The following is a 25327-nucleotide window of genomic DNA, read 5'->3' as shown; positions in this document are numbered from 1 at the left end:
TTTCTCAATTTACATATATATGTTCACAGTTATTAAACATATATACGAATGAGTTATATAAAAATTGAGAATAGATTGAAAAATATGTATATATGAAGAGCGTGTGTGATAGTGTAATTGTCTAATGTATATATATTAATATAAACTCAATAATCATATTAAATCCAAGAAATAAAAAGAAATCGGATTCATCAAGTTGGGTTGACTTCAAATAATAGTAACTCAATATCAATCTAATACCCACGGTTTGAAAATTTTACAACTCCATTAAACATCGGGTTACTTCAGATTGAATTATTTTGTGTTAAATTAAGTTAGATTGGTCGGGTTTTTGAGCATCCCTAATCCCTACGGTATTAGGGAGGGGGATGCCACATTGCAAACAACATATGTTCATATAGAATGACCATCTCTCTTCAGTCAAACCAAAAGCTGGCTCTCTCTTTTGTGAAATCAAATGTGTTTGGGCTTTTCAGAGGCCCATTTGTTTGGCAGATTGTTAGCCCAATATTTATCAAGGCCAACGAAATCACAATTCACAAATAATCAGAGACAATAGGCCATGGTTTCTGAGAAGTCGGCAATCGGCCATGGAAAAGAGGAATTGAAGCAACGAAGGCAGATTTCATGACCTCATCACTATTCACTGGTAGAACTCTAAATCAATCTGTACGTTACTCTCTTAATTTGTTTGCATTTTTTACATGTTATGTAATCATAATGGGGAAATTGGTTCTACGTTTTGGACGATGAGTAAGTAAGCCATTGATGGATCTAAATCGACGTCTGGTAATCTGCGAAAGAATATGTTTGATTTGGGAAGAGAGTCGTGCTATCTTTGCTCCTCTGAATTTATCGTATGGTTTTTAGGGTTTTATTTGGTTAAATTTAGTGGGATTTGGATTTTTGACAAGAGTTTTTGGAATCGATATCCTACCACTGTACCACTTCGAAAATGGCCGTTGTTAGATTCAGCACTCGCTATGTTTCATAAATAATAGAAGCGTATCTGTGCAATGCAACACGGTTCTGAAATCTAAAACTCCAACTCTCAGTTATGATTCAGACTCTATCCTATTGATTGTGTTTCTGGATATATTTTATGGTTTTGAAAAAGGTCGAGAGGGTTGGTTATTATTTTATTAAGATTTATATCAATGTGAGTTTCAAACTAAAGATTAGGGATGTCACGGTACGCTTTGGATCCAAACCGCAGACCAGACCAGACCGTACTGCATATGTGGTTTGAATATTTTCCCAAACCGTTATGCAGTTTGTACCAATCGTACTTTATACCTACAATCCAATAATTATAAGTTTAAAAATACATCATAAAATCAAAGATAAAGTAACCGTGGTACAAAAATAAAGAGTATTAAAACATCCGTTTTCCAAAACATAATTAAAGATGGTATACGAAGTAGACAAAATAAACTTAAAACTAAATTAGACGTGTTAGATGTGACTTGTCCAACTTATTTATATATGTTGCCAATTGCCTTATTGGCTCAAATTGAAATTCCAAAACACAAAGTCCAAAAATATTACGTAAATAATAAAATAATCTATATGTACAAAATATGCAGTGCAATGCGGTTTGAACCGTGGTTTGATATCTTAAAACCTTTAATTTGAATGCCGTACATTTATAATTACAATTATATATAAATGTATGAATATATACATAACATACTATATCTATATTATATGTAAATGTATGAATGTATATATAACACGAGGATAGAAGAGATGAGGAGCAACTGATGTTGGAAGACAATGTTGTTGTGAAGCGAAGATGCAAAACTAGTAGACTGGAATAGAAGAGATGAGAGGGGAACAATGAGTTTACACACCAACATTGCAAATCAAAATCAACCCCTTAGCTTGTAATCCCTTAACGGACTTCTCTAAACCTTTTAAAAGACCAACTGAAAGCCCAACTCCTAATTGCAGTTTTCAAATCGCAATTGCAAATCAAAACTGTGGCCCAATTGCGGTGATTAGCATCGCTATTAGCGGAACCGCTATTACCGCTAACTGCTATAGGACCACTATAGCACCACAATTAACAATATAGTTTAATAGAGTAACAATAAGCAAATTTTATTATTAGAGGAGCCACAGCAGTAGAGGGGTGAGAGACAGGGTCAATGAGCCGACAACGAGGCTTACACATTAAACTAGAGGTGTGTAGTTGATTGAATTTTTCTTGACTATGTTTTTTTGTACATGCTTCTGTTTGTATGTTGTTGTTTACTCATAACTGGCTTTCTTGCTAAGTCCTTCCATTTTTTTCTATCTTTCGACTTCTTTCACAAGACGAAGGTCTTGCTGAAAGCAACCACTCTATCCCAACCCTTAGAGGTCAAAGGCACGTATACGTTCATCATACCCTGATATCCCTTTTTAAGTGGGATAGACAGGTATATTTAATTTGTTTGGTTTAGTTTAAGTTTTTTAATGCCAATAATTGGTGTCTGAGAAACATATTGTTATGTGTCACTATAGCCTTTTATTATGTAGGTAAGGACACAAGTACTTAAAAATTTAGAAGAAAGTAGAGCTACCAACCACTCCAAAAAACTGGGAATTTAAAGAAACAACCTTTAGAGAAAAACTTGACAACAAATTCTGAAGTATTAATAGGTCGAAGAACAAAATTTTCAGAAAAGGATTTTGAGTTAAATTGTATGCTTTAACCACAATTCTAGCAAACCTATTTGATGTATGATGTTTTGGCAAATATGAGAGGAAAGCCAGATCGATTGTTTTTTGACGGCTTGCTACTAGCTGAAATCGAATAACAGGAGCTCAGCCTTGAGAAAATAATATGCAATTGACCGTTTTCAATATCTTCTTAAGGCATGTTTGTTAGCAGCTTAATGAGACTCACAGCTTATTCGATCAGCTATACATGATTGTTTGATAGTAGTTTAATCATATAGAAAGTGACTTATTCAGTAAGCTTTTGAGGGAATCTTTATGCAGAAAGCCAAATTATTTCCAAACTTTCCCCAACCAGTTAAAAACATGTTCATTCTATCTATGAAAAAACTCTCCAAACAAAAACTTTCTCAATCTATACAAACAAATTAATCCACACAAACAATACAAGACTTAGGGTCTGTTTGTTAGCAGCTTAATGAGATTCACAGCCTATTCGGTCAGCTATACAGGATTGTTTGATAGTTGCTTAATGATATAGAAAATGGCTTATTCAAAGAAGTTTATATGGTGGAGCTTTATGCAAAAAACCAAGTTTTGTTTTTCAAACATGCCCCATCCAATTAAAAAACATGTTCCTTCCATCTATGAGAAACTCTCTCAGACAAAACCAACCAATCTATATCGACAGATTAATCCATACAAACAACTTTATCTATCGAAGACTTAATGAAAACCAACCAAAGTGGTCTCTTTATATATGTAATGTATGTATATAGTGGAGCATTTGGTTGGATGGTGTTGATGTGTTGGGTGTGTTTGGGGTGTTATCAAGACTAGTTTGGTTTCATCTGGCAAAATCTAGTTTATGGTAGGATTTCATCAGAAAAGGGGAACATGGTTTGCAGATTGTTGGTCACTTTTTCTATTTTTTTTCTTTTGTTATTTGAATCTCTCAAGTATTTGATTGGATGTCAATTTTGTGAAAAGGAATTGTGGTCCATGTCATCTTAGATCTCAGAGAAGACATGGTGGTGGAATATGTTCATGAATTAATTGCTCTGATAGCCCACAGAGACATGTGAAAAAATTAAAAACTTTTTGATATGCTCACTCTAGTAGGCACCACTGTTGCCTCATCTGAACCTTGGTCATGGATACTGCAAACAAACAAGAAAAGAATCCCACTAAAAAAAACTATCAACTCTGACTGACTTGACTATTGGAATAATCACATGATTTCTTCACCACCACCTCAATTATTGCCCCTTAACAAGTACTCTAACCTAACCTCTCTCTAAAATAGTAACATATTCAACTTTCAAAATAAGATGTAGATATACCTCATATCTACCCATTCAAAAGAGTAAAGGTTACTCTGTAGGAGTACTCCATTGGCTATACATAAAACATTTTTTTTTTTTTCTCTGAAGGGATGCTTTGAAAGGTAATCTTAGGGTTCCGTATATTCTCACATAAGTCAAGATTTGTTATTTAGGGACTCAACACTCTGGTTAACACCTTCTCTTGGGACAATATGTGTCTAAATAGTTTTAGTTGAAGGAGACGTGTTGGAGTCCCACATCAGCTATAATTGAACTATTTCTCATGTATACATCTTTTTGAAGAGTTATATGAGGTCCCACTAAAGAGTAAAGTGTACCCAAAAGAATAGTATATGCAACTTTCAAAATAAGATGTATACGGACTTTATCTATTCAAAAAAATAACATATTTACCCAAGTAAAGTGGTTGTTTCTGAAGAATTATTGCCAAAAGATATCCACAATCAATCACAAAGGCCATTTTGAGAATTTAACTATATAATGAGCTTTTCAACTAACATGCAAACCATTCCTTATAACAATTAAACATAAATGAACATGGCATGGCATGGCAATTATTTATAACTTGCAAATCTAAAGAGAAAGCTAAAGCACATATTTTCCCTTCTCCATTCTAACCCTAAATATGTTAAGTGTGCACCTATGAAGAGATCATTAGATTACACAACTCGTTTCTTTGCTCTTTACATTCCACTACTTTCTTATCTTCAAACTATTCAACTCCCTCTATGGTTGCACTCTCACCCATTCATAACGCCCTTCAAGCGGCTTTTCATTCACGATATCAAAGTTGTACCTGCATTCATTTTTATAGCAAATGAGTTACTAATTGGGGTAAGAAAATGTGGAAACATTTGTTTCATGGTGACCATGGTATCTGATTCTTGGTCGACTAAGGGCTTGTCTATTAGCAACTTAATGGGACTCACAACTTATTCGGTCAGTTATACATGATTGTTCGGAGTAGCTTAATGATATAAAAGTGGTTTATGCAGTAAGCTACTAAGAAGGAGCTTTATGCATACAGCCAAGTTTTTTCCAAACCTGCCCCTTCCAAGTAAAGAACATGTTCCTTCCATATATGAAAAAACCCATAAAAAACTTTCTCAACCTATATGGGTTGGAACATGTGCATATATGCATGAGAATGAGGGTTAAGGTTAATGTACTTCTCAGAAAAGCGTCGTTGCTGCTCCTGTGCATGACGAGCAAAGAACCCCTCGATCTCCTGTGCCGCAGGCATACTCCTTTGGATTACCCAATTCGATGTTTTAGGTCTTGTACTAGAACCTGGGGTGCTACTCGCATTCAAGTCCCTTATATAGCTACAAGGTGTGCTCTCTCTGGTGCTCCTTCATAAATAAAATAATGATAATTAGCATAAAACTTAGCAGAAGAAAACTAAAAAGCTATATATAAGTAGCAAAATGCATAACATAAGGGGGGGAACATAACTATGCCACTCTCTCCATCCTTAAATAAAGCTACAAGAAGTTAAAACTTAGAATGAAGGACGTGATTGTTTACAGCTTAATGAGACTCATAGCTTATTTGGTCAGTTATACATGATTATTTGGTAATGACTTAATGGTATAGAAAGCATGTTATTCAATAAGCTTCTAGTGCGGAGCTTTATGAAAAAACGATGCTCCTTTCATCTATGAAAAAATTCTCTCAAACAAAAACATTCTCAATCTATACAGACATATTAATCCATACAAACAACTTTATCCATACAAGATATAATGGAAAACCAACCACTAATGTAATTAAAAAATGAATCTTTGAAATAAGATTCTTTCCTTTGAAAATTTGTAAAATGAACTTACCATACTCCCAAAAAAACACAAGGTCCTACTAGAAAGATGCAGTTATCAGGATAAAAACAAGCAATACCAGACTCAAAAAAAGGAATACTTTATAAAATAATGATAATGGAACTGAAACTTTTTCAATCCTTTTCCTGTTCAATTGTTTGTGTACTGTTCACTGACAGATGGTAAAAACAACTTCTGTGGGGCCTACTATCCTCTTTCCATGCATGGTGATTGAAATCTAAACTAGGAAATGGCAATGATCAACATGTGATGGAAGCAGATTTTGTTTTGGATCTTTGTTCTAACAAAATCCATCATTAAATTCAAACTAGAGATGCTACACAATTTTTAACTAAAGAAAACAAATACCTACTTAAAGAAGTTGTCTTGATATAGAAAATATGCTGATTCATAATAAATGAGACCATGTGGCAAATAGTTACAATGTTGGTTTCCATTAAAGCAAGCATCTGACTACCCATGTCTCATAAGTTCTAGTAAGAAAGAAAAACAAGTAAAAACCCCAACCAGGCCACAACAACCGGTCATACCAAACTAAACTAGTTCAGTATATCCTAAATTGACCCGGTACACCGATCCAAACCAAACTAACTCGGTATTTGCCCATCTAAAGATAAAAGATTCATATAATGGTCGATCCCAGCTTATATGGGGATCATATCAAACTAAGAGAAATAATCTCTTTATCATATCAAGAAAAACTGTACAAGTATGCTACCACTTATTTGGCCAGTCACAACGTCCTTGGTGACGATGATAGTACAAAGTTGAAGATACTAAAAGAAGGGAAATTGATTAAAATAGCCAATCTTTCCACCTCCATTCACTTTTTAGCCATATTTTCAAGGCAATTCCCGAAATAACCATTCTTTAAGCAAATGTTATAAGTATTTGTGTAAACTACATTTTTCTAATAGAAAAAAAAAGAAAAAATAAGCATTTGCGTAAAAAAGTACGGTTTTTATGTAAAGATTTACACATTTGCCTAAAGAATGGCTATTTTGGAATTGCCTTGAAAATATGACAAAAAAGTGAATGGAGGTGAGAAGATTGACTATTTTAGTCAATTTCCACTCTGAAGGGTATTTGAGTAAGCTAATGAATACATGCTATAGAGTATAGACTATAGTGAAAACTAGCATAGGCATGAACCCCCCTAAAACAAAGTAATAGAATAATGGCTTTTACTGCAAACCAGTTAGATAGGATAAAAAGGACCTCATCAAAAGCAGTGTCTTCAGCATGCAAACAACTTAATGAAAGAGAAAACAAGGAAGTACAAATATAGGTCCAGAATAATTTAAGACTCATGGGTAACTTTGGTATCTATAGAAAAACACACATAATGACCATAAATTAGAGTTCAAAGAATTCAGCCCATGGAGACACAAATATATATAAAAAGAGCTACTAACTTTTTGAATTAAATTTGGCCTTTTGTTGCAAAATGACCATTGTTTCTTTGGAAAATATAGAAACAAACCATTATCTGCAAGAATCCATAAATTTTTGCATAAACATGTAATTACAAAAATAACAAATGTTGTTGTTTTCACATTTTCATAGTTTGTTTGCAGACCATTTTGAAAGGTGATCACTCCATTTAAGATGGTATTCACATGATGATGCAACAAAAAAGAAAACCACAACCACTTGGGTTGAGGTGCGCTAGTTAAGCCCCAAGGTATGTAGTGGAAATCTCATCTTCCGGGGTTTAAATCCATAAAGCCCGTGTGTCCAGTTTGATGACTCGAGGCCATTTGTGATCCCCCCCCCCCCTCCCCTCCAATATACCATGATTACCCGAAAAGAAGTTCACAAACTCTTGCAAATGAGAACAAGAAATTCCTCCCACCCTTCTCCTAAAGAAAGCAGTTTCATTTCACCCAATATTCAAAAAGATTGACACCCACAAAAGACAAGAAAGAGTCCTTTAATAATCACAAAACTAATCAAAAGAATATATGATCAAATTATCAAAAATACCCATTTTTCTTCACTTTATCAAATAATTGCAAGTTGGTTAAGAAAATATTTTTTATGCAAAACAGGCTAAAATTTGCCTATAAAAAAAGACCAAATCACCAAAAAGTGCCACAAAAAAATTCATGTGAAATTACCCCCTTTTCCTCATATGATCAAACAAAAAAAATAACATTTAAAAGCCACAGAAGGAAGAAAACAGAGCATTTCTATGCCAAAGATGTTAAATTATACATACATACATATATATATATATATCATGAAAAAAGAATTATACCTCTTTCTGCCATCAAAATCAATATTATTTTCTCCAAAAGAAGTTTCTTCAGAACCCAAATCACAATTAGCCTCTGTGTCTTCATCTGCTTCAAATTGGGACTCATCCAAAACCCTAACACGTTCATTACTTGAACCGGACCCGACTGAAACCGAACCACCCGAACGGATTGCCAATCTCAAACCACCCACGCGAGGGTTAGGGTTTTGTTGCCTATAACATGTCGATTGTTGCAGTGGTGGCTTTTCCAGCCTACGGCTTCGCAGCTGGAGATACGACAACTCAGAGTTTTGCTCCGGCGGTGGCGGTGTGGTGGCGGTTTTCGAAGCTTCGAGTTTCTGTAACGCTAGGGTTTTCGCTCGCGTTCGAACGCCGAGGGAGGACTGTGAAACATCCATAACTGCTACAACATCGACGGTCAATTTCGCCTTCCTCATGTACCTTCCCATATCCCTAATTTGATGAGAGTTGATCAAATTACAGAGAATTAGGTTTTCATAAATTATTGAAAAAATCTAGAGAGAGAGATGAAAACGAAGATGGTGGTTTAGAGAGAGAAATGGGTAAAAAGGAGGGGGAAAGATTGTTTGTATGAAATTAGGGTTGGTGTGTCAAAAAGAAACGGCAGTTTTGGTTGTATTTGTATTGGTTCCTCAAATTCTTGAATGCCTAAAATACCCCTGGTAAATAATATTATGAAATATTGGTATTATTTTTATGATATTGATAATATACACATATTCAGAGGTATTATGCAGTGATCAATAAGAATAATAATAAAAAAATGTATAATTTTATATAATATAATGAATTTATTTTTCAGACCTAGATTTTTATTTCAGGTTTTAAGACAATTATTTGTATGAGTTTTTCTCATCTAAATTAATATTTAATATATTGATTAACATATATTAGTTTTATAATGTGTTTGTTTCATGTGTGGACAATTTATAACGTGAAACTTTTTTACGTGTAACTTTTATTTTACAAGTAGACTAAAAATATTCACATTGTGAAACTAATATATGTTAATTAATATATTAAATATTAGTGTTAGATTAAAATATATATATAATATAGTAGATGATATAGTGTGTGTATATATATATATATATATATATATAACCAATATTGTTCAAACTTTATAAACTAAGATCACAAGGATGGTGCCTCATTGGTTTAAGTTTGGGCTACAAAGGTCAAAAGTGCTATGAGATTCAAAATTCCAATCCAAAGGGAAATAAAAAAATCCATGTGATAACGGAGGTTCAATTGCGATGACTCCAAGATACCCACAAAGCATCATAGGATTAGTTGGCTCGTATAACGGGTTGAATATCCAAATTAATTAAAAAAAAAATTATAAACTAATTCATAACCAACCATTAAACGTATTCAAACACTAGATAAAACATTAAAATTCTACCGACAAAATATATACCCAATAGAAACTATTTCCTTCTCTAGCTCTTTTATAACCACACAAGTCCATAAAAAAATAAAAATAGACGAAATAGAATTGTATTGCTTAAGTACATTTTTAGTTATGTGTAAAATACAAAAAGCATTTAACAAAAATAAGAATTATAAAAAATAAAACTAAATTTTAACCATACGATTTGATCTTAATAATATTTTAATACAAGACTGTTTGACAGTTGCTAAATAGTTTGATACAGAATGATTAAAATACTCTCATGATATAGTGCAAAATAAAATATAATTGTTTAATAATTGTTTACAATAAATTTAAGGCTCTGAATGATTAAGGAGGTCCATGATACAAAATAATTCAGAGAGTTTTACAATCATTAAGAAACAAAAAAAAAATTCAAACAAGATTCACCTATTAACGATTCAAAGACTATATCTTAATGAAACTATTAAAAGGTAAATAAACAACCCTTAAAAATGGGTTTTTAAATAATATCAAATTTCATATTGGAATCGTGTTGTGAAATCGCCCAATTTATGTCTACAGACTCTTTTTGAAGTATATTTATGTCTATAGATATTTAATGCTATTTAATAACATGGAATTTATTAAAATGAGTTTTTTTTAATAATAAAATGGGTTCTGAATTAACGTATTTATTATGTCAAACTCCATATTATTTATTAAAATTAAGTGATATCTATTAAATAATTAGCCGTTGTTAGTGGAGAATGACAAAAGTCAAATGCTCAATTAATTTATCTTAATTAAGTATTTAATTACATGGCAGATATAAATAAATGAGTAAACCATAATTTGGTCTCTATGGTTTGTCAAAGTTAACACTTTTTGTCCCTACAATTTTGAAATTACAAGATGATTATTATGGTTTATGAAAACGTTTGGATTAAAGTTGTTCATGGACAAGAAGACGCGTTAGACCCGGTCTATCCGACCCGCTAGAGATACAGGCTTGGATAACCATTATCGAGAAAATAGACGGACCCGGATTTGTTTGTTAAAATTAACGGACGGACATGGGCAATGTAAAAATAAATATGGATAGGCCCGTCCGGCCCGTTTATATTTTTTAATTAATTAAAATTGTATTGGTATATTTTAAAATTAAATTATTAAAGTTATATGATGTAATTCTTTGGTTATTCTTGAGAACCCAAAACACAACTATAACTACCGATTATATTCTTTCCAATACTTTTTAGCTGGTGACTGTTTGACTGTTAAAGAATTATTGACGTTCTTGATCAAAAAATGAGAACTTTGAAATTGGCAGTAGCATGATGGAGTCATGAAAATTGAATATTAATGTTATATATAAAAAAATAGGAATGCATTATTGATTTTATGGAAGTCTGACTTTGTTTTTCATTTATTTTTCCATTTGTTGAGATCCATGCATCACTTTAATTGCTTAAAATTTTAATTGTATTGGTTTTTTCTTTACTTTTCGGTTCTACATTGTTAATTAATTACAAGTGATCAAGTTTACATATTTATAGAAGTTACCTTTAAGGCCCGTTAGTCTGTGTGTAAGCCCGACCCGTTTATAGGGCGGGCAATGACAAGCAGTCAAGCACACAAAAAAAGGCTTGAGTTTAATATTAAGCTCGTTAATACAAGTTAGGCAAGGGCCCAGGTCCAGTCTAGACCCGTAAATGATCACCTTGGGCATTTTCATCTTTTTATCCAGTTTTTTATTTTTTACCCAATAAAAAATCATAGAAAGCAAAACTACAAAATCAATTTTGATCGAAAAAAAGACAAAAATGTCTCTTATTTAACGGAGTATTTTAACAGTTGTTAGAAATAGAGACCAAATTTAAATGTTTTTACAAACCGTGACGATCATTTTTTAATTTTAAAACTATAAGGACCAAAACTATTATTTTCGACAAAATACAAGGACCAAATTCATAGTTTACTCTTAGTAAAATGTTCCCCATAAAATGGGTTTGAAATTAAGGTATTAAAATCATGTTGTGAACCGTGTAATTTATATTTATATATTTAATGCTATTTAATAAAAGTAATAAATATTTTTAATATATCATGAATTAATTGCAATGTTTTAAGTAGTTACTTAAATATATAATATAGTTGAAGTATAATATAATTATTGTATTTTATTTGTCTCATTAAATGTATTAAAAATACAATATTACACATAACTTTTAAATTACCACAATTTTTATTTAATATATTTTAAAATATTAAAATATTAAAATATTATTTCCAATGTGCAATTAATAATTAATCTTGAGAGGTTGATGTTACATTATATGGGTTCTAATCCATCATTTGAATTGATATGTGTCAATTAATCTTATGCAATTATCGTTTTTCCAGTGGATTTCGGTTCGATCTAAGGATCTAAGCATTTTTGGGACAGTTTGGTGCAACGGGTATGGTTTCGACAACCATATGTAAGTTGATGATTTTTGGTGCATGTGGTCGTTAGTTTTGGTTGGTTGTGTTTTGTGTGGTTGCGGGTTGCAGAGAACAGTTCGAACTAAGGCACCACACTACACTTGGCTCTACTTATTTACAATGGTGAGTCGTCTGTCTACGCGATTTGACAGTCCACAACTATCCCCCCGACAGATGAAAAGCACTAGCCCGGTTTATCAAGGATATCGTCACTAGCATCGCCCTTCGAAAATACCTTGATAATGATCTCTGTGTTTTAGCTCTTTTTTTTTAATGTTGCCTCTTTTATGCTCCTTTTAGAATTTGTAGATTTGTTTTCTTGTGCATTCGCTTTTTCTTTGAATATTATTGTCTTGTCTTAAAAAAAACAGATTACAAGGTTAATATTACATAATTAAGATTTTATCACTTATTCATTTGTGAAGAATTGCCCGAAAATCACGAGCTTATATAACATAAATTGGATTTTCTGTAAAAAGAATTGTGTCCAGTTCAAATGAATTTGGATAAAATGGATTTAATTGGATAAATCGAAATTCACCATGAACTTTCTTTTAGCAAAAAATAGCATTGTTGATAAAGTTTACGATATTAGAATTTGTAGATTGCTTGAATTTTAACTGTTTTATTTTTGTGGACATTGTGTATCTGATGATAGATTGGCAATCAGATTTGTTTTTAAAAACTATGAATAATCTAAACGCCGATTCACATATACATTTTCAAGTAGTTTTTTTTTTCCCCGAATTTGTTGCTTAACAGTTGCTGAATAGTTTGGTGCAGAATGATTAAAAGGTTCTCATGATATAATGTAAAATGAAATATAGTTGTTTGGTAATTGTTTACAATGAACTTAGGGTGTTGGATGGTTATGAGAGACATGAGATACAAAATCATTCAAAGGGTTTTGGAATCATTAAGATACAATTTTTTTTATCAAACAAGATTCACCTCTTAACGATTTAGAGACTATCTTTTAATGAAACTATTAAGCTGTAAACAAACAACTCCTCAATGGTTCATATATAAGTATTCAGTTAGGACCAGTTTACCAAACACTTATGCGGTAAACGCTTACCGCTAAAATTTAACACTATCATTTACTTACCGGGTAAGATTTTAGTTCACCATAACGGTATCGTAAATAACAATTTACCCGGTCAGCTTTACCGTGGTAAGAGTATTCGCTCTCACTTACGAGGTAAGACTTTTGGTTATTGTCTCGTTCTTACCGGGTAAGATTTTTGGTTCTCACCATATTTATCCGGTAAGATAATGTGACTTAGTGTTCATTTACCCGAGTAAGCGTTTGATAAACGGCCCATTAATCTTATTTTCTTATATTTTATGGTATTTAACCTTTTCATTTAAACCAGATAATATAGATATCTATTTGTTAGGGTCTAGTATTGTAGGATAAATGTCTATATTAGTGGCTCTAATTCATTCTTTTGATTCCATATATTCCGGCTTTTTCCGTACTTAATTATTCCCTTTGGCCCTATTTGCACAAACAACAATGGCTTTTTTTTTCTTTATTCTCTTCAAAAACTTAACTCCCATAATTTAATTATAAAATATTTGATAAAAATTCTTAAAAATCATTTTTTATGTATTAAGTATTGTTTATTGATGTATATTATTTAAACTTCAAGATTACAAGTAAATTATATGTATTTACGAATTATTAAAGTTTCATGTTTGAATTCGTGTAACTAATTGCAGATAAACATAATTAAATTTTAAATATGTATCTTATTTTAAATATAAAATATATTTAGGATGATTATTGAATTCTAACAAAATATTAATTATTATTTTTATTAAAAAATTATATTATGAAACAAAAAATAAATGACTTCATTATTAAATTTAAATTAAATTAAAGAAATTATATGGAATATATATATATATATATATATGTGTGTGTGTGTGTGTGTGTATGTGTGTGTGTGTATGTATATGCATATAGAGGTGGGTTATTAACTTATTATGCAACCCTTTACATTTGATAAATATGTGATTTCATAAAAGTATTGATCGTTTCCTAGTATAAAGTATTGATCATAATTAATGAATTATGATCATCTTCATAAATGTTCAAATCATAATAGATGAATTATCATCATTTTCATGAATATTTAAATTGATTGAGTTGCATTAGTTGTACAAATGGACATGATTGCATTTGAAATATACTTTATACATATATATGTGTGTGTGTGTATATATATATATATATATATATATATATAGATATCTTCTATACATGTATATGTATATATGGAATTTGAACTTTTCTAAAAAAACGAATTAATTGACGCATCAGTTATCTTAAATTATTGACATAAAATAATTATTATGGATCTCATAAATTGTAGAGTTCTCAAATGACTAAACCTCATTATAACTCATATAAACATAGCATTACTTATAGTTTGACTCTTTTAATATAACGCCGAATCTAATTTTCATGATGAAATGATTGATGGGAAGCATTTACGCTTGATACATTTATAATGGTCGAACATAAGTTTTAAGTTAGAGATCCAAAAATTAAAACAGTAAAAAGTATTGATAACCATTGTACTTGATTTTAACTCAAAAAATATAATGCAAAAACCTTGGGACAGTACCTTAACATGTTGCTTCTTTATATATAGGCTTATTTTATTTTACTCATAATTATATAATGAAGTTTAGTTATATTAAAAATATAATTTTAGATTCAATTTCAGTATAAAATATATAGTAAAGTCATATCATTACCTTTCGTTATTATTTTGAACTCAACTGATATAAAAGAATTTTTAATATAAACAGAGTTTCTCCAAAAAATAAAAGAAAGTTAAAACGAACCAACTCTATTACTTAATACAAAAATATTCTGTAAATTATGTATATAAACATTTTTTTTGCAAAAAGAGAGTGAACCAAATTGAGCCAACGTAATAATTTGACATAAAAGTATTTTATCAGATATAAAATATTTAAAAAAATATTAATTAAATATTTTTCATAATATTTAATTTCAAAAGGAAATACGATTATTAATATTTTAGATATATATTTTTATGCAATAAAGGGCAATAAAGTAATTTCAAAGGGTATTACTCGTGGTTGCCGCCAAGGTTTTATTGGTAGGAGCATCTCCTTAAAACCGATGCAAAATTCAGGAGGCGAATCTTTTTACAAGACTTTTCCCGCTAAAACGTAGTCTCATATCATTGGCCCATTTTTATTAAAAAAAAACCAATTATATATTTTAATTGAGATTTTAAATAATAAAAATGTCATAAGTAAATAAATTATATTTATATGAAAATACTGTACGTCTCCTTATAAAAATACCATTTTTTGTCACTTAAAAAACAATTGTTTTTAATAATAAAATATCCTAAAAAACCAAATTATTTAAAAAAAATTGTAACTCAAATGGTAAGTAGCACGACAACTTTGTCTAAATACAAGACATGTCTTGGGTTTGATCTCAAGTCCCAGCTAGTTTTAGCTGCTGAATGAGTCAACAAATTGTTCACTCACATTAGTATCATTGGAGGCAGGTTTCGTGTGAAACCGGTCGAGATTGCTGGTATTTAGGGGGCGGGTTTAGTGTAAGTTAAGAGTTGTTTGACAGTTGTTGAATAGTTTGTGGCAGAATAATTAAGTTATCAGAATGATTAAGAGTCTCTCATGATATAGTGCAAAATGAATATAATTGTTTGATAATTATTTACAATGAAATTAGCGCGCTTAATGATTAAATGAAACCCAAGATACAAAATCATTCAAAGAACTTTAGAACCATTAACAAGCAGAGATTTTTTTATCAAACATGATTCAACTCTTAACGTTTCATAAGCTGTCTTTTAATAGAACTATTAAGAAGAAAACAAACAACTCATAAATTAAATACTAATGTGAGGGGCAGGTTTCCAGTTGCTATAAAAAATTAACGATTTTTTATTCAATAATCAATTTATGCCTAAAAGTTATTTTTGTACCTAAAAAGTTATTGATTTTTTAATTAATTGCTTATTAATAAGCATTATTATTCATTAAGTACAAAAAGAAACGTTTAGCATATAAAAGTAAATGATTTTAAACAACTTCTAATGATTACTTTAAAAGATAAGTTTTAAATAGAAATTATTTAATTAGTATGAACCATACAAACCAATCTCAATTTTCTATCTAGTCTAAAGAATGTTGGAAGGGTACTCGCGTAATGCAGCGAAATACATCTTTATTATAATGTTTCGTTTTATTTTTTTTTGTCTCTATTGATATAATACGGTTTATGTGGTTCCGATAAAGATAATGTTTTTACTTTTGAATAAAAATAAATTTGAAGACATAATAAAATCTTGAAAATATATACCGATATTAATATCAAATTAAATTATTTAAACTTTCTCGTTTTTTTTTACAATTTCTTTAATTCAATTTTTTATTATAATTTAATTTAGATTAAATAGTGAAATAATTTATTTTTTCCTTAGCAATAAATAATGTTTTTAACAGTTGTTCATGCATAAATAATGTTTTTAATAGTTTTTATCAAATATCTTATAATATAGTATAGATATGATTTTATAAATATCTAGATTATTTTATAATCTAAAATATTAATGATATTAAATAAACTTTAATCATCTTTTAAAAATATGTAGATTATAATAAATAAACTTTTATTATTTTCATAAATTACTTATTTTTGTAACAGTAAATTCTCATGTCAACAACACCAACTATACGAGACTGTTTGGTAGTTGTTGAATGTTTTGGTGCAGAATGATTAAGAGGCTCTCATGATATAGTGCAAAATAAAATATTATTGTTTGGTAATTGTTTACAATGAATTAGGCGCTTATTGGATAAGGGAAACTCATAATACAAAATCATTTAGAGGGTTTTAGAACAATTAATAGACATATTTTTTGTTTGCCAAACATGATTTATCTCTTAATGATTCAAAAATTGTCTTTTAATTGAACTATTAAGAGGTAAACAAAGGATCCCTACGTTGTCATTTTTTTTATTTAAAAAGTAAATTGTATTCGCAAAAATGGTAAAGAAAAATCAATAGTTGAATTTCTCTTTTATACATAAAATAAATTAATATTTATAAAGTTTATTGTTTTCTGAAAGAGCAATGCCGTGTTTCATATATTCACGACTTCATTTGGGAAACTTGCTTTTTTATTAAAATTAAAAAATATTATTAATTTTTTATGTAATTAATAAAATTTATTATATTCTTTATGTAATTGAAAAACATATTATTTATAATATATTATAAAACATTTGAAAAAAAACTCCTAAAAATAAATTTTTATGCATAAAGTATTGTTTATTGATGCATATTACTTAAAATTCAAGATCACAAATAAACTATACGTAAGTATGACTTATTAAGATTTCATGTTTGAATTTGCTGCAGATAAACATTTCATTTTAACTATAAAAAATCTAAAATATAATTGGGATAAAATTGTTGAGTTCTATCAGAATACTTAATTATTATCCTTATAAAAAATTATAGTATCAAATCAAAAATAAATTATTTTGGTATTAATTCTAAATTAAATTATAATAAGAATTGCATTAAAGAAACTACACAAAAATAAAAACTTTTAAATAGTTAATTTGATACCAATATCGATATATTTATTTTCGAAGTTTTATAATATCTTCAAACTGATACTTTATTAAAAAATAAATCATATACCCGTATTATAACATCTACAGATACAAATTAAAACGAAACATTAAAATCGAGATATATCATGCTGTATTGCGCGAGTACCCTTCTAATAACTATATAAAAAATGAAAACTTTTATTGCTTGAAATGTTTTGTCGTATATGTCAAATTAGCTGCTAAAAATAGATTTTTCAGAATAAAAATCGATACAAAATACATTGCAATTCCCGGTTAGAAGTAAGATGAAGATGAAAATACATTCATAACTTCCTATGTAAAAGTTTGTTGGGTGTTCTCTATTTTTTATATTGTTAAATATATTAAATGTATTGAGTTCACTAGACGTTAGTCTAACACTTCTTCTTAAATGCTATATATATCCTCTATAAAAATGGTTCATGTTTTGGGAGTTGGAAGAATTTGTTAGCAAAAACTATTTATCTTCTATATTTTTTTGCATTAATTTGATCGATTCAGATTTCAGACTTCAAACGTAAAAAACGAACAGTCTTACTAATCCGGATTTCAGACTTCAGCAACATACCTTATAAATCAGAAGTGAAATCAAACTTCAGACTTTAACAACTCATAAAAAACAAAGACCACATACACGTTTCAACCAATAAGGTTAAACACGTTTTAAGATATATTAGATATAAATTTATAAAATATTTTAATAATGTAATTAATTATTAAAATAAATAATATTAAAGTACAAACAACCTCATATTTAACAGACATCAACCAACCGTTTATTTAATTATTTATGGAATTAAAAAAGAAATCAAAAAAAGAAAAAAAAATGATATTGAAGCACTAAAATGGAATAGAAATTGATGCAATTGTAATTGTGCATAGAAATTTGTAAATGTGTTAAATGCTTTAATAAATGCTTGCATTAATCTAAATTTCAGTTCCTAATACCATATGAATTCAATATTCCACTTTATCATTTTGGGATTAGAGGTCTCTTTTTTTATAAATCCAATATTTGGATGTACAATTAATTCCTATTTAGGGGTCGTTTACCAAACACTTAATCGGTAAGTTCTTACCGATAAACTTAACACTATCATTTACTTATCGGATGAGATTTTAGTACACTAAAACGATATCGTATGCAACAATTTACCCGGTAGACGATTACCGTGGTAAGAGTTGTCGCCCTCATTTACCGGGTAAGACTATTTGTCCTTGTTTCGCTCTTACCGAGTAAGATTCTTGATCCTTACCATATTTATCCAGTAAGGTAATATGACTTGGTGTTCACTTACCCGAGTAAGCGTTTGATAAACAGCCCTTTTGAAACGTAATCCAACTTATTACCAACCAAAAACGGTACACGAAAGAAGTACACCATACGAAACAAAAAAGCACGTCCACAGACAGTTTGCGAGAAGAAAACCAACAAGAAGTGACCAGAACAAACAAACGCAAACCTCATCGGAACAACCCCTGCACAGGCAATCGACAGACTTGACAGACCCTATTGGATGCCGTCACACAAAGTAAACAACGACCAACTGATTAATGCCCTGCCTCCACTGGATCTGTGATCCACGTTGCCTAGTCCAACTTTTTGCCTCGTGACCTACTTGCGATCCATTTGAAGCACATGCGTTGCATTTCGAACACCATCTTGTGAGACTTGGTCCTCTAATTAATATATTTATAAAATTAATTCTTTTTGTTTCCGATTTTACTCTTGACACCATTAATCTTCTAAAAAAAAAACATGGATTTTATTATAATTACAATAATTGCCATTTTTTTTTTCAACCGTTGATTAAATTATAAGTGGATGGTTGATATATATTCTCTTGTTTTCTTATTTGAATGTTATTCTCGTTTGAACCTCCCAACTCTCTATATATATCATCTCCTCTATAACATACACATACACACATTCACAATCAACTATGTAGACATTTTTTTGATTAACCTGGATATCCAACCCGCTATGCGAGCTGACTAATTCCAGGGTGATCACATGCTTTACAGATAGCCCAGAGTCACTGCATTTGAACCTCCGTGGCCACAAGGTGGTTTTTTTTCCTCATTGGATTTGAACCTAGGACCTTCTGGTACTTTTAACCTTTGGAGCCAAACTCAAACCAATCAGGCACCACCCTTGTGGTTAACTATGTAGACATTGTGAACACAATGAAAACAACATTAAGAAATGTTGTAGTAGGGTGTTCATAAGTGGTATGCTCAGGGGCCGTTTATCAAGCACTTACTCGGTAAGTGGTTACTGGTAAAATTTAACATTATCCTTTACTTACCGCGTAAGATTTTAGTCCATCAAAACGGCATTGTATGCAACAATTTACCCAACAAATGTTTATCATGGTAAGAGTCATCGTCCTCACATACATAAAAAGACTTTTGGTACTTGTCTCACTCTTACCAGTAAAATTTTTGGCCCTTACCATATTCATCCTGTATGGTAATGTGACCAGGTAAACACTTACTTAGTTAACCGTTTAGTATTTGCAAGTTAAAAGTTAATGAAGGGACTATTTATGTAATTAACGAATAAGAGGCCACATTTAACCCATGCTTTTCGTACGTTGATCATAGATTCTAGAATATGATGGACAAATCAAGAGATCCATGCGCTCCTAATTTGTTCATGGTTCTCTATATAAATTCCTTCTCAAACTTTTGTTTTTCTCTCTACCTTCAATTCCTTTTTGATGCATCATTTCAGGTAAGATGTTCATAAATTCATCGTCTTCTTAATTTCCTAATTCATCTGTTAATTTTGATTCGTTATACATGCGTCTGTGCATCATTTCATCGATCGAGTTTCGTAATTTTGTTCCTAGATTCTGCGGAAGAGATTGATTGTTGAGTTATCATCAAATTGTCATTGGAACGTGAGAGATTTTATGTATAGTATGGAATCTGTAATCAATTCTTATGTTTTTTGGATCGGTGTTTAATTGTTTTCGTGATCTAAATAAATACGATTTGTGTACGATGAAAATTAGGTAAATGCATGCCGATTATGAATTTGATTCGTGTATTGCGAGTTTCATGGTGTTTTTTTTTTTTTTTGTTTGTGATAAGCTGGATTTCTTCTTGTGCGAATGTATAGGTTTATGTTATTTTTGTAATATGTGATGCTTCAAATATCTTGGTGATTCGTAACTACACCCTCTGTTATTAGAAAAATCAACTTCTGATTTCAGAGATTCGAAACTTCTTCTATCAAATTTAAAAGGACTTGCAATTCTCAATACTTGTATGTAGGTAGATATTCATGAATCATGATTTCTTTTTCTTTCTGCACAAAGTAATTCATATGACATCTTGAATAAAGGATAACTCACATTATCATCAAATGTCAATTGACGACTTTGTCAAAGTTTGGTTTCACGATTTCTTTCAAATCAGAGAAGTTTAAAAAGTAACAATGGTGCAGAAGAATTGACAATGGTTATATACAATGATATGCTATTTCAACAAGTCATTGTTGGCCTCATATGAATTAGTGGGATTGTTTTGATACTCACCGTACTTTCTTTTTCTTGTTAATTTGTTTTGTTTGAAAAGGGTTCACCGTTGTTCAGCTTAGTCAGAGACGTTATAGACAAGGCACTAAGCACCTCAAACTTTTGTTTATATATGCTTGTTGAAAGATGGCTGAGGTATGAGGTTTTAACTGTTCTATTAAATGTTAACATGTCATGGTTTAGTTGGTTTACTCTTAGATATACCATCTATAACAAGCTAATTCTGAATTCCAGTCACAGGAGGGCCACAAAGTGTGCTTGCATGTGTATGACTTAAGCCAAGGGCTAGCAAAGCAGGTCTCAATGTCGTTTTTGGGGAAGGCGATTGAAGGCATATGGTGCATATCGTTCCCCATTTTCCTTTCTTATACACTGCATTTTATTTTCACGTGAGCATAGTCCTTTTGCCGAACCATGTTTAAGGATGATCGCACACACACAACACGTTGATTCACATGGATCAACCTAACTAAAGGCTAATTCTATGGGAGAGGCTAATAATAGGTGTTCACTATATGGATAAAACAACATAGAAGAAACATTAATGTTCTTATGTTGTCCATGAGGTATGCACGTGCATATCCTGTATTTTTCTCTTTATGGTGTAAAAGAGTACAAAATTATTATGATGGTGTATAACCCTCGTCAAAAATCTTGGATCCACCACCGACTTCCTTGCTAATGATTGAGCCTTTGACATAGGGCCTGAGAACGGAATAGTGACTGTCATTGAGATAGTAGCCATGGAAATAGTCTCTTTGCAAGATGTAAGAAAAGACTGCATGTAAAAACCTCTATCCCCATCTTTGAAAAGCGTGGAAGCATTGGTGCACTAGGCTTTCTCAGGAGTTAACCTGAAAGTATGGTTATAAGATTCTTAGAAAATCTCATAATTCTCCAAAATTTCTTTAAAATCGAGAATCAAAAGTTAAAATCTTTAAAAAAAATTACATTTATCTCCAACAAATTCTTCAGATCGGAAAATCCAACATTGATTATATTATTAAAATATTTAATTCATCTATTAAAATATTATTTCTCTCTTTAAATATTTATTTTTAAAGTTTTCTATTGGTGGAAATATATTAAAAAAATATCTCTCTCACATGTTAATCATTTTTTGGTGTTCTCCATATTTAGAGAAAAAAAAATTCCTACTTTCTCCATTTTGATGATTGTTTTAGGGAATCCGTAGAGCATAAAATTGGTTCAAAATCTCCATTTTCCTTATTTTAAAAAAATATGTTGGAAATCTCTTAGATATCATGGCTTTATACTATTTTCGTTATTTTATTTTGTAGGTCCCATTTTTATTTGTGTAGAACGGACCCACAATCATATTTTCATAATAGCATCCACAATTGTAAACTTTTTCATCGAAGCTTTTTCCAAAATATTGCGACCTACAAGCTTAGGGTGGCCAAGCAAAACAAGTTTATTGAGAGTCGGTGCAGTTACATGCAAAAAGTGGCTTTTTATGGTCAGGAGTTCTTTCACAATCTTAAGTGGCCAATGACCTCACCAAAAAGCTCCCTTGTCGATGTTCTCACTTTGTATAAATTGGAACACACAATGTAGAATTTACATCCAAAAATCTGACATGATCTGTTCTTCTTTTTCCTCTATAAAAAACACAGGCACACAGGAGTAGTGGTGTATGGTATCGAGTATTATTTTGGTGGTGGCATATATCGAGCTCCTGTTGGAACGGCACCATATGGGACTCCAATCCGAATGATTGATCTTGGTGTCACCAAGGTTTCAAAGGATAAATTTGAGTCTTATTTAGAGGAGATAAGCCCACGCTACACCCAAGAAACATACAGTTTACTGAAGCATAATTGCAATAATTTTAGCAACGAAGTTGCAAAGTTTCTGGTAGACACCTCCATCCCCCAGTACATTCTCGACCTCCCAAACGAAGTCCTCAGCAGTCCATTGGCCCCTCTTATGAGTAAGTTATCAATCCCTTCCTTTGTTAGGGGAAAAAAATCAAATAAGAACCATAAATATTTTAATAATCATAAGAACCAATACACTACTCTTTGCGGTTAAGGTAACGACTTCGGGCATGGCCAGCTCCTGTAGTATGGCTGGCGCTTTCGGTCGGGTAGCAAGAACAACTTTTAATTTGTTATGATCCCAAATGATGGATAAAATTTTCTAATTTATGAATAAAATATGCATATACAATATATGAATTTCAACGAAACTTGCATACATAATAGATATGCATCGATGACGTATTCAATATATATAGGGAGGTTCAAACTAGAAATGATCAAAGTAAGAGCCCAAAAGAATGCCTATATCACATCGGACTTTATATTAAGAATCACGTGGGATTAAGGAAACGATCGAACCTCTTGGGTCGTCGCTGTGCCAAGCACTCACGCCCTAGGTTGACCGTCCTTAATCACATGTGATTTATAGTGTAAAATCACATATGATCTTACTTTGACCCTATTCTCATTTGAACCAAAGATACATAATTTGATTTTCAAGGTCATGTGTGTGCCGGCCTTCATTTCAAATTGTTGTGGACTCTCTTCAACTATTCAAAAAAATTTATAACTATTTGATGTATATTCCAAATAGAACCATTGTTGGTGTGAGATTTGAAACATATCCACATCAATTTTGGGTTTGCAAGAAACAATGTAGGTTTCATTTTAAAGGCTAGATCTTTGTGTTAAATTGATGATATGGGAGGGACTGATACTGCTAGAGTCCCACATTAACTAGACATGGTCTCTTTAACATTTATATTTGTTGGAACTTCCCTGCTCTTTTTAAGGAACATATCTAATATCTTATCATATGGCTGGAGCCTACCACCTCTAGGGGCTCGACACTTTGGGAACCGTCTCCGTATAGCCTGCGTTGAGCCTCACGTTGGTTAGACATGATCCCTTTTATAGAGTCCAACATTGACTAAACTTGGACCAATTTTCTTCTATATATGTTGGAACCTCATTTTTTACATGTTCCCACATGGTATCTGAGTCAAGGTCTACTATTCAAGGGACTCGACACTCTGGAGCAATTTGTACTCATCTATCCCCTTTCTCGGCAGTCGGCACTCTTGGGACAATATGTGCCCATCTAACCTTCGTTGGAGGGGGCGTGTTAGATACCATAAAATAAGTCAGACTTGGACCATTTCTCCTCTATATATGATGAAACTTCCTTCTCTCTTCAAAGGCTAGTTTGAAAATAAATCCGGGGGTTTCACATGTTCTCACACTCTAAGGGTTCTCTCTCTCTCTCTCTCTCTCTCTCTCTCTCTATATATATATATATATATATATATTGGAACTACTCTTTCTTTGTTCGGACTTTTTAGAGGGTTTATCCAAAAGACATGTCTTCTCCAACCAAAGAGGTGCAATTTAATTTTCAAGGTCATGTTATATATGTTGCAGTGCCAATGATACAAAGTATGGAGTCTACATTAAGGGAAGGTGAAGTCCCAAAAGTTTGTCAGTTCGCTCAACCGCTAGGAATGAACTCCGAAAGCAGCAAAAATGAAGGCTCGGATGATCAAAAGGTTTGTCTGCAGCCACTGGTTGATCCTCTCGGAAATGCCAGGAGCCAAGTGCAAGACGAGATCGCCAAGGAGTTTGCTGCAATCAGGGCGCAGGGTACGCTTAGCCCCAGTGAAGCTGCAGCACTCGCAACCAAAAACGTGATGGAAAAATATGGTTTCCTGAATCCCACCGTGGCGCCGCCACCTAAAGATGGCTAAATTCGTTAGTTTTTTTTTTTTGCCAAAATTTCTGGATTTTTTTTGTCCAGTTTTTGGCATGGGTTTTATTGTCAATTCATATTGTGTTCTAATACCGGATGAGGTAGACTAAATGCACCTTTCTATATTGCTAAATGCATTCATTCTTTATCTTACTAAATGCAACCATAGTTACTAATTGATTTCTCACACAAATCAACATTAATATTTACTTTTTTTTTAATGTATCATTTGAACCGATTCTGACATAAATAAGATTGCATAAAGCAGGATCCTCTCGGATAACTTCTAACGGCAGTGGTTATGAAACGGCAGTGGTTATGAAATGCGTATGAGTACTTGTTTTACCACATTGACCAAC

At 31.4% G+C, this 25327-nt stretch overlaps 2 protein-coding genes across 2 annotated transcripts; one reads left to right on the top strand and one right to left on the bottom strand.

The window, feature by feature from the left end:
• Window positions 1-4504: 4504 nt before the first annotated feature.
• Window positions 4505-8707, bottom strand: LOC112508068 (cyclin-dependent kinase inhibitor 3). The gene is made up of 3 exons (XM_025112849.1): window positions 8109-8707; window positions 5180-5362; window positions 4505-4806 (listed from the first exon to the last, which is right to left on the bottom strand). Exons 1-3 carry the CDS (start codon window positions 8555-8557, stop codon window positions 4737-4739), a joined length of 702 nt encoding a protein of 233 aa, XP_024968617.1. The 5' UTR covers window positions 8558-8707; the 3' UTR covers window positions 4505-4736.
• Window positions 8708-21344: 12637 nt separating this feature from the next.
• On the top strand, window positions 21345-24966 carry LOC112508235 (desumoylating isopeptidase 1-like). The gene is made up of 4 exons (XM_025113026.1): window positions 21345-21353; window positions 21453-21556; window positions 22856-23172; window positions 24644-24966. Exons 1-4 carry the CDS (start codon window positions 21345-21347, stop codon window positions 24964-24966), a joined length of 753 nt encoding a protein of 250 aa, XP_024968794.1.
• Window positions 24967-25327: the final 361 nt, after the last annotated feature.

Source organism: Cynara cardunculus (assembly GCF_001531365.2).
Source record: "Cynara cardunculus var. scolymus isolate 2C chromosome LG 2, CcrdV1, whole genome shotgun sequence".
NCBI classification, from domain to species: Eukaryota; Viridiplantae; Streptophyta; class Magnoliopsida; order Asterales; family Asteraceae; genus Cynara; species Cynara cardunculus.
Note: the sequence above shows the minus strand (reverse complement) of the source record. Positions and strands in the feature narration are given on the sequence as shown.